General features: G+C 37.2%; 1 protein-coding gene across 9 annotated transcripts in view; it reads left to right on the top strand.

Moving 5' to 3' along the window:
- LOC129577744 (pleckstrin homology domain-containing family G member 5) overlaps positions 1-11062 on the top strand; it is a 47603-nt gene that overhangs the window by 32042 nt on the left and 4499 nt on the right. For 6 of the 9 annotated variants that reach the window (XM_055465243.1, XM_055465246.1, XM_055465252.1 and 3 more), the window contains 14 exons: positions 1590-1684; positions 1873-1958; positions 2281-2361; positions 2654-2706; positions 2987-3397; positions 3740-3874; positions 3991-4196; positions 4778-4898; positions 5414-5524; positions 7874-8020; positions 8678-8758; positions 9535-9663; positions 9835-10007; positions 10662-11027. In XM_055465243.1, the coding sequence (XP_055321218.1) occupies positions 1590-1684; positions 1873-1958; positions 2281-2361; positions 2654-2706; positions 2987-3397; positions 3740-3874; positions 3991-4196; positions 4778-4898; positions 5414-5524; positions 7874-8020; positions 8678-8758; positions 9535-9663; positions 9835-10007; positions 10662-11027 (2195 nt within the window). The remainder of the gene's footprint in view (positions 1-1589; positions 1685-1872; positions 1959-2280; positions 2362-2653; positions 2707-2986; positions 3398-3739; positions 3875-3990; positions 4197-4777; positions 4899-5413; positions 5525-7873; positions 8021-8677; positions 8759-9534; positions 9664-9834; positions 10008-10661; positions 11028-11062) is intronic. The other 3 variants (XM_055465244.1, XM_055465250.1, XM_055465248.1) reach the window with 1 other exon arrangement.

The following is an 11062-nucleotide window of genomic DNA, read 5'->3' as shown; positions in this document are numbered from 1 at the left end:
ATTGTTTTTATGCCATAGCATATATCTGGCGTATAAGTCAAACTCTGAAAAAAAGAGAAATAAAAAAGTGCTAGCATCATGGCGGTAGCCAAATCGTTTTTTAAATACATAACTATGGAATTGTGGTTTTATTCATGCGTAACAATATGTCCATAAACAAAGACAACCACGGTACAATGATTTGACGAAATGTTATTGAATATTTTTTGTGATAATTAAACGTAATTTAAACATTTTATCGGTTATCGTTGTGCCGCACAATGTGCGGCGTCGAAAATGTCTTGTCTTTTTCGTCGGTCAGTCGGCGTCAGACCGGACGCATCTCATTTAGCAAACATTTACTCATCGCTCTAAGTCCATTAGATGGTGGCATTGCTTTGTCATTCGTAGCATTTACAATTAATTTTCGTTAACCATCCAAACATTTTGCAGAGTGTCCAACGAAACTGAACGCAATGAAAGCACACCTCATCAGTTTTTCTTATTTTTTCTTCCTTCTTCTCTCATTTTATATGCTACATTAGCTTCACCAGTTTTCTGTTGACTGCGAGATGTATATGTGTGTGTGTGTGTGAATCAAAAGAGTGGAAAAGGCAAGCTTATAAGCAAAAAAGTGGCAATCGAATGAGAGAGGGAGAGGGAGAAACACAGGGATAAAGATAGCATGAGATGAACAAAGAAGTAGATATCAATGCGTACAGCGTACACACCGAGGAAAAAACGGAAGAATATTAAAATGTCGAAGGGCGTAATGCGATTAGCGCGGAAATAACTCTATTCTATATGAAATACCGAACGGAAACCGTTGTGCGTGCATTCGTTGATTGCTTGTATGTGCTGTTTGGTGGGTGATGAGCATTGTCTGTTTGTCCTATATATTTAGAGCAGGTGTGAGATTCACAATATAAACAACAACAAACAACAGCAACAGCAACAGCATACATGAAAAACTTTGTTAAATCTATCATCTGAAACAATCACCATAACGATGATCCAAGCATCCATGCATTACAGTCTATTTGATGAGAATCACATTTTCAATTGAATATGCCTTTGAAATGACGCTTGAAGTTTGGGCAAAACTAACACGTCCTTTCAATTTATTTGCGTTAAAAACTAACTTATTTGGAATGGTTCAGCGATTTGCTCCATAGCGCCCGAATAGAACCAATCAAACAGCATATAAATATTCAATTGTATGGGGATGGTGTTGAGTTGGAATTAATTTTTTATGAGAATCCAAATGGTATTAGTTGAACGCAATTAAATGACGTAATTGGCTGTATAAATGGTGTGCCATTGCTGAAACCTATGCGCTATCTCTAAATCAAAGTGAAAACGAGTGAAAATTGCTACGAATAGGTCGTTATCTTTCGATTAGCAAGACTTTAATCACTTGCGTGTAATTATATCATTGGCTTAACCAATCAATGAAAGTTAGAGGGACGGGCGAGCACCACAAAATTGTGTATGTGTGGATGAGAACAGAGCGAATAAGAGATGCCAATGTAATATATTAATTCGGTTTTAGTTTATGGAAATTTATTGGAAACGTTTCTTATCCATGTAATGATTAATCTATTTCGCAGGTGAACCATTCGAACTTTTTCCGTATTTACTTTGATTTGAATGCGGTAAACGAAAAGGAGGAACTATTGCCGGCTGTGAAAGGAGCCACACTTGGGTATTGTGCTATCCATGCTCTAATTTTAACAAGTTTCCAACGCGTTTTCAACACAATCCACTAACCATTTGTTTTATTTTGCTCTTTTCTTAATTTCTTTTTCTTCATTTTTTGCTCTTCTCTTCCTTTTCCTTTTTGCTATTTTCTTTTTCTGCTGTTTTCTTCGGCCTTTCAACGCTCCTAATAAGACATGTACTGAACGAACCGTTGCTTCGGCGAAATTTAAGCATTTCTCAATTGGCAATCTACGAACTGCCCGGAACGAGCGATCTCAGTAAGTGCACGTGGAATTTGTTATTTACGTAATAATTATTTGGGCACACGTCAGATCGATTTTCGATTTATTGTCTAAGGAATACTTTGCATACCATTGCACCGCCTCCCACATTCCAATGTTTCGAAACGACTGGCTAGCCTAGCCCATTTGGGAAAGCGTGTCGTGAAATGGCTTTTCAGCAAAATAATAATATTCTTAAGTGGGCTTTTGTTCAGATTGAGAACATCGAGAAGCTAGAAATGTATATATGTGTGAAAAAGAAAAAAAAAACATAAGAAAGAAAGCATGAAAATGAGTACGTTTATTTTTTTATCATCAGGAACACCGTTAACTCAACTCAGTCATGTGAACGATAGAACAGACACAGGAACATTGGCTGGCAAGCACCTAATTATAACAGGTACAGTAAAGTTTATAATTCAATATTGTTTGCATAATTTTCATAAGAGTGGAATGCGATTTCGGTTCGGTTCGGTTCGGTATTGCATCAAAAGAAAATTGTTTGTGCAAAGAATCTGCTTATATGAAGAAAAGAGTAGGAGGTAGTTGTTTAGTCCTTTTTTGAATTTAGCTTCATTATCTCTTCATCGTGTTCACAGCGAAAATAATGACGAATTATGTATTCAACTCTTTTCCAACTCAATTAGTAAAACTGGTAAAGATTTAATCTTGTTTTCTCCTCGCCGATACAGAGCAAGACGAGGCTAAGGTGTATCACCCAACACTGCGGAAAGTTTCATCATTTGTAAGTAAATTTGTGAGACTGGTTTTTAATTCTTCCCTTTTTTGTGTGTGTTTCGTTTTTTCTTTCTCTCCTTCAAGAGGGAGGGACAGAGAGAGAGGGCGGATCTCTGTTGTTGTGCACATTACCAAAAACGCATTTCGCATGCATACACACACACACACACACACACACACACACACACACGCAAAAAAGGCGAAATTGTTCCCATAGCACGCATTTCATTCAATTCGATGTAAAGCTGGTTTTTTTTCTCTTCTGTTTGTTGGTTTCATTGTTGCAGCAGCAATCTGACGCACCACGTCCCATTCGACTGTATTCGTCGGCATCAGCTGAAGAGGCGACCGAATCATCACATAATTTCGACACAACAAAGTCCACATTGACCACCGTAAAACCATCAAAGCCACGCTGGTCAACATTGTTTGGTCAAAAGAATCCACACCAAGGTCAATTGTGCGAAATATTGAACAGTTATGCAAAGAATGGTGTACCTCAATCGAAAGCGTTTTCTTCGTTTGAACATTCGGATTTTGTACCATCGCTGCAATACATCAACAACATACATGGTTCGTGGAAGGAATTTGTTAACGTATCCAATATGAAAGAGCATGAAATCAAAATTCAGTCTGCCATTTGGGAATTAGTTACCACCGAAGTAGATTACATACATGCGTTGCAAACGGTTACTGAGGTAAATATAGACGATAACGCAAAAGCCACATTTATTTGTAAATGTGGAAAATGCAATAGAAACGATTTCGCAAACCAACCAAAACAAAAAGCAGAGAGAGAGAGAGAGAGAGCACGGCACCAAGTCATGGCACCTGCAGAAAAAATATATAAAGCGAAAATCAAACGCACAATCAGACCAAAAATCACATACAGCAGACAATTGGATTTTCGCACACAAAACCACTTAATAATTCAACATGATGGCCATTTATATGTTTGCACTTTTTCATTTATTTATTTCTTTCTTTCTGTTTTTTCATTCTCTGCCTCTCCTCTCGGCCCACACACTCTGTTTGAGTAGCTTTTTTTATCCTGTTTGGAGGCAATCCAATCCAACCGAATTTTAACGGACATTGATCAAAGCAAACTATTTTCAAATATACGAGAGATTTGTGAAGTGAACATCAAGTTCTGGACCTTGTATTTGTATCCAATGGTAAGTTTGGGCGTTGTTCAATGAAATAAACCTAGATTAAAGCTTATGCAAAAGATAACACATGCATCTTTTAAACAACTTCCGTACAAATAATTTTTAATCTCAAATGGAAACAGGTACAAAATAGCATACAAACTGGAGCAAAAATGTGCATCGACTACTTTCGGCCGGGTTTTGAAAACTTTTCAACGATCTTTTCGCCGTATAAGATCTATTGTGCAGAGCAGAGTCAATGTCAGTACACTTGTAAAGAGTTAAATGCAAGCAATACATTATTCACATCATATTTAGCGTGGTGTGAAGCGCAAAAACTCTGCAATCGGTAGGTTTTTTTTGAACGATTTCTGAACGATAGTGGTCGAGGAGCGGAGATTATCATAAGTTCTTTCTTTTTCCTTTCTGGTTTATTTATATCTATCACTAGAGTGAAATATAGCGATGAAGCGAGCATTTAAATTGCATAACAATACATAAAATGCATTAAAATTGTAAAACAATAGAGTGTTTGGTTGCGTGAGTGTCCGTTTTTCTTGTTTGTCTCCCTCTCGTTCTCTTTCAATATCTGTATGTGTGTATATGTGTGCATTTAATTGTTGATTATAACATCCGCACTGAAGCAAAACATTATGTGTGTGATTTACTCAAGCACTTACACGAGGTAAAAGAAGCTTATTGTAAGTTACGTAGCAAATTGACGCTCTTTTCAATTCAACATTTCCGCCTTAGCATCATTTGCTCGCTTCACCACATGTTCACTCTATCTTTACCCCACTATCGCCTCGACACACAATCGTTTGCACCACATAAGTTTCCGCTCGTACGGTACAAGTTGTACTGCTTTATACTCGAAATAATCCCAACATACGGTGTGTCTCCGTATGTGTGTGTGCGCATTTCTTATAGCTTGCGATTGGCAGATATTCTAGTAAGGCCTACACAAAGACTGACTAAATACGGATTGTTATTGGGAGCAATAAGAAAGCATGTGGTTGACGAAAATGATGCGGAATCCTTGGACTTGATGGTATGTATTCTTCGAAATAATGCATGTCATTATTTTTTTCTTGTGTGTGCGTATATTTGGATGAGCGCATTACAACTACAATGACGACGACGACCTAGCCCCCTTCCCCTAATAGTCTTTGAGTCTTGAATTCGTTCAGTCTCATTCATTGCCCCGTCGCCAAAGTGTAATTCGATAATCACTCATATTCAATATAATACAGCACATTAAACAGCGGCATACTTCTCTCCGAACATTCATTCATTACATTAAGTTACGACCACCGAAAAAATCCCTATACATATATATTCATTTTGACATGCATGCTATATATAGCAGGCATCAAGCTTGTTTCATTTCATCCCTGTTCCACCAAGCACTTCAGTAACATATCAGTACACACTCGTCACTTGCTCCCTTTCTTCTTGCCCCGTTGTGTCTGTTGTCTCCTGGCGCTTTTTCTCTATACACACACATAAACATATCCATATACTATATATAACCATATATTATGTAATGAATATAAATGATCATAGATTCACTGTGTGGAAAGTTTTGTGTTCGGCGTGAATACACACTTGACAATGCGTCAAGAAAACGAGCGGCTAAAGGGTATAATGGCGCGTATCGAATCATATGATGTTGTGGTAAGTAATTAATATGGAAAACCATTTTGCTTTCTCGTGATTGTTGTTATTAAGCTTCAATGTTTTTTTTTATTTTATTTTTTTTTCATTCGCTCACTCTTTCCCTATGTGTGTGTTCGGGTGTGCGAGCGTGCTTATACTTGGCTCACATACAATTTATCCAAGTAATTATTATAATTTTCACGAACCGTCAAGACGGCAATGCACAGCTGCCATAATCGGCATGCCAATACAACACGAATTCCAACATACATACCGTAATAAATCGTCTCTTTGATATTATAAATTTGTAACAATTCGGTTTTGTAATCTAACATTGAATAATGCTTTCTGTACTTTTGGTTTGCCCTCCCGCTAAAATGAACCGCAATCAGTTAATATAACTTGTTTGAACTAACCGAAACAGAAGAGAAACGAAAAAAAGTCCATTCTAAATGGATTCAACATAATTCATGTTGTGTGGCGCATTCGCCATTGTTTCTGGAAATGCTAACTGCGTATGCCCTCATCTTGATTTTTTTTTTCTCAGACCAAATACAAGTGCAAAACCCCGGAAAAAACAACAACCGTTGATCCCCGACTGTTATGATGTTAACACTTTTTAGCATTAGTCGACCGTGATCAACCACCATGCATCTAAATTCAGTATATGAAATATTGGTTTAATCTAAAACGTTAAAATATATTCAAATGCCAAAATTCTATCTGTGTGTGTGTTTTTACTTTTCCGCACACGAAGTGTGAAGGAAAGTATAGCGATCGTCGTGAAAATTTTAAATTTTCGTTGTATACACGATAACTTACAAAATAGTAGAGCGATTTTGCTTCAATTTGGCCAGGATGTAGCTTACGTAAATATCTTGGATGTATCAGAAGTTGGACCAAATTGAGCCAGTCCATCTGGTACTTTTGCTACATCATAGATTTTCATCCAAGGGTCCCCCCTTGGATTTTTTCGGATTTTTTTTTTCACCACAAAAAAATGCATTTTTTGGTTATTTCTTAGTCTTCCTCGAGATTTTTTCGTGGTAAACCGTGTTAAACGATGTTTTACCACGGTGGCCGACCATGATGGTCTGTTTTTAATTACTTTTTTCGCTTCAAAATGCATTTTCTGGCTATTGCTGGCTGTTTTTTATATGTTAGCCGTGTTAAATGGTGTTCTAACCACAATGGACGATTTTGATGTCCTTTTTACTGTTTCGAAAAACCCACAAAAATTCCTTGTATACACGATAACTTTCGAATCTCTTGAGCGATTTTGTTTAAATTTTGCAACGTGGTATCTTATGTAAATATCTTGAATGTATCAAAAGTTGGACCGAATTGGACCAGTCTATCTGGTACTTTTGGTATATCATGGAATTTCACCCAAGGGTACCCCCCTTGGATTTTTCGATCGAAAAAAAAAATTCTATAATTTTTATTACTGTTTTTACACGATTTTCCCATGGTAAGTGATGTTAAATGGTGTTATAACACGATGGTCGACCACGATGGACTTCATACCATTTTTACATAGTATAGTCAATATGGGTATCATATGAAAGGTCTTTGAACGGAGATGAACATGAACACCATCCCGGTCCATCATGGTTATGTTAACACCACTTAACAGCATTTTTTTATATGAATAGTTGACATGGGGGTCATATGAAAGGTTTTAAAATGGGCGTGGACATGGACACTATATCCGTCCATCATGGTGACCATCTAAAATCTGCGGAAAAGTTCGTTTTACATGGTAAAACATTTTATTTTTGTTGTAGCTACCGACTATCAACCATGGTTGGTCGCATTATGCCATTTCATTCCGGACAATAATGTACAGCCATTCTCTTCAATAGAGCAAAAGAATAGGGATTCTATTGTTTGAGTTACACACGATGATATGAACAAAATATGAGATCATAAGGATGGCACTTAAATAATAAATGCGGAACACTTTGAAGAGAATGTGTACAGTTTTCTGCTTAATTGTCTTCACACACACAACACAACACACACACACACACATGGGATGAACAGACTTGTTCACGGAGTTGTTTCAACGTCGAATTTTATATACAAACATACAACACATACACGTGCGTGCTCACACGTCCATGTTTGCACACATTGTGATCCATTTTAATGACGCATTTTATGCATTTTCTGCTTTTATGTCACAGCACAATTGCCAAGATCTAACCATTCGATCCGCTAATTAACTAATTCTTATTTAATTATCCAATTACTGAGCATAATAATACGTTAATTAGTGTGTATTCACTTCACCTTTTAACACATATTGCAATTCATCTAAATTCGAAGCGAAGAAAAATAATAATGTGCATGTATGTGTTGCAGGACACCAACAATGAGAACTTGGAAAAGTTATTGAAACAACACTGCAGCATGTTTGACTTATGTGGCCCGATGAAAGGTTGTGCAACGCCCCAAGAACGACATCTATTTATGGAAGGTGATTTACGGTACAAAGACAGTACGACCAAGGTTTGTTGAATCGATTTTTTGTTTCTATTTCTTCTTTAGTACTTATTATATTGGCTTCTCTATCCGCATTGATTGACCCGTTAATATATATTGATTGTATGCCAGTGATTAATAGATTGTTGAATATGACTCAAAGTTCGCAAACTTGTATATACGACTTGTTTCATTACACTTACGTTGGGTGCTTTTGTTTCAATTAAATTCGTTCTTTTGCTTTGGACTTCGTTTTGATTTTTTGTTCCATCCCCTTGACTTGTACACTTCGAAAGATGTAAATTCTTGAATAATTGTCAAACACGTAAAATCGATCATATTCCGTTAACGGCAGCAACATTAACATTGTATAAATTAGCACTTGTCGAGCATCGAAAATGCCAACAGGAATAAGTGAACACGAATACATTACGAATCATGTTCGCTAAAAGCTGTTGACAGATTACAAATAAAATCAATACTGTTTCATTTAAAATTCACCATTGATGGTGTGTTTGTGTGCAAGTAAATGGTACACAGTCGACGCGCTGTTTTTGTCAAGTTCTGGTGTATTTTCCCTGGTATACATATTTGCAATGGGTCGATTCAGTGTGGCAAATAAAAATATAGGAAGAAGAAAAATCAATCGAATTTTGAAATAACTGATTTAATGTTGATTTCTAGGTTGATGTCCATTGTTTCCTGCTGACGGATTTACTGTTAATCTGCAAGCCCATCGCGAAGAAAGGAATGGGCAATTTAAAGGTAAATACGTGTTGTTAGGTTTTGCTCTCGTCTCATTCATACTTCTTTTTATACATGAATTTTATTGATATTCAAAGTTGGGTTTTGATGAATATGAGCAAACAATCCAATTTGCATTTGATTTGTAAGTGAAAACTCATCTGAACAAAACCAATAAATCGTCAATTGTGGCCAATAAATAACATGGAGATTGGGTGAAAAAGCCGTCAATAAAACGAAATAGTATACCGTACAGAAGATACAGGGCAAAAAGAAAAAAGAGCGCAATGTAGACATTGAACACCCAACGTATCGTCAAGACGCCCGAAGCATATAAACTAGTGCAATATGACAGGGGAGGAAATCCATCATTATGAATTTGAGAGAGATGGCAGAGCACAAAGTAGTATCGGAAAAACTGGAGCAAAATATGAGTAGTCGGCCTATAAACTATGCAAGCATGAATACTTTCGAGGCATCGCTTCGTGTCCATGCATTTTTAATGTTTATGATGTGACTCTCATTTTGCAAATAAATGCTCCATATTCTAGTTTTTGACATCGCATAGTTTTCCAAGCATCAAGTTAAGGATGCTACTGCTTATTTACTGACAATAGGTGAATTTAAAGAGATGATATGGTGCTCACAACTGACACACAAACACCCACACGTGCAAATTAACATATTGAAGTTTCAGAGTTTTCCATCCGTTCCACCGACATTTTCACAGATCTAACGAAATTTTCTGCCATTTTTTCCGTTCTTCTTTCCCCTTTTCCCGAAAAACCAAAAAAAAGGTGATACGCCAGCCATTTCTGACGGACAGATTGAAAATAGCAATGAAAGAAAACACTCTATACCTAATTTATTTGAACGATTGGGAGCTGGCCACATCCGCTTTTACGCTTCAATGTTCCGAAGCACGGGTAAAGTGAAATTCAGTTTTTATTCTAATTTCAAATCGGAATACGAACAAAAAATAAACGGGTTTTTATACAAAAGCTTTAATTCATTCGCATTTTCCATTGCAATCAACTACAACAACAAAAACAACGCTGAATATGCTTTGATGCGTGACTTTGGATGTACGAACGCAGAATTGGTTTGACGCCTTTACAAAAGCAAAACACATTTATTCAAGACTGAAACAAAGCTCACCATTTGATAGTTACAATATTAGATATCACAGCACGGAAACCCTAGGCATCCGAAAATCACCATTGAACAGCTCAATGGGAAGCCGACTGAGCAGTCTGAATAATAGCCACAGGTATGGTGTAGCGCGTTTGGTAGATTATTTTTTCTTCTCCAAACAACGACTCGTGAATGTGTGTGTGAGAGAGAGTCACACACATTTACGGTGTGTCAGTACAATGAGATAAGCGATTTGGTTCGAGGTTTAAATGCTGAAATTATAAATCCACAATTACAATATTTATGCTTCGCACTTTGTTCTGGCAAGCGTTGAATATTGTTGCGCTTTGTTAAAGCCGTTTAATGAGTTTACATTAGGATATCATGAATATTGTCAAACAGTAATCATACGGTTAAATGTTGCCCTTTGACAACAAATGGTGCATTCGACACGCTGCGTTAACACTCGCTTAACCATGGGTATTAGCTGTTGCTGTTGCTTCGTTTTTATTGAAGAAAAACAATGATGTCTGAATACAACATCACATAGGCACAATATGTCATGGTGATGACACATCATGCCGGGGGCATCGTTAAAAAGCATATTTGTCTGGATGGGTATTTATGGTATAAACCAGCCAGTTTAAACCTCGAATCATATTCGTTCATCGCAGGGCTCAAGTACATAATTTTATTTTAATATCTCACTATTTTCTCCGTTCCAATATCAAATATCAAATATCGCATGAAACCCGCTTACACCTCACTCTTTCTGTGTCTCGTGACACAGTGGCTCTGTGGAGTTGAACGATTCGCGCAATATTTCAATGGATTATGAAAAAGCTAGCTCATTATCAAGTGATGAAAGTATGCAAATGTGTTCGGCCGCAGCCGTTCAAGGATCAAGCGGACCGACAACGACAACGAACAAGAAACTGTTACAGTATACACCAAGCACAAAGTACAGAGGCACAACCCCGAATACGTTGCTCATTCAGCCATTCGTTCACTTGGGCCAAAGTTTGCCCAATTTGAATTTGAATGCGTCACAAACGATCAACAACACGCTGCTCGTACCCGGAACATCGTCCGGCCATTCGAATTTATTATCGCCCAGTCAGCGCGGAATCTCCTATCCGCCTCCGTCGCCAACACGGTAACCATTTGTATCCCATTTTTATTACGTAGCTA

This window comes from Sitodiplosis mosellana, unplaced genomic scaffold (genome assembly GCF_009176505.1).
Source record: "Sitodiplosis mosellana isolate CC-2019 unplaced genomic scaffold, AAFC_SMos_1.0 Smas_scaffold_6226, whole genome shotgun sequence".
NCBI classification, from domain to species: Eukaryota; Metazoa; Arthropoda; class Insecta; order Diptera; family Cecidomyiidae; genus Sitodiplosis; species Sitodiplosis mosellana.
This window is presented reverse-complemented; position numbering and strand designations above follow the sequence as displayed.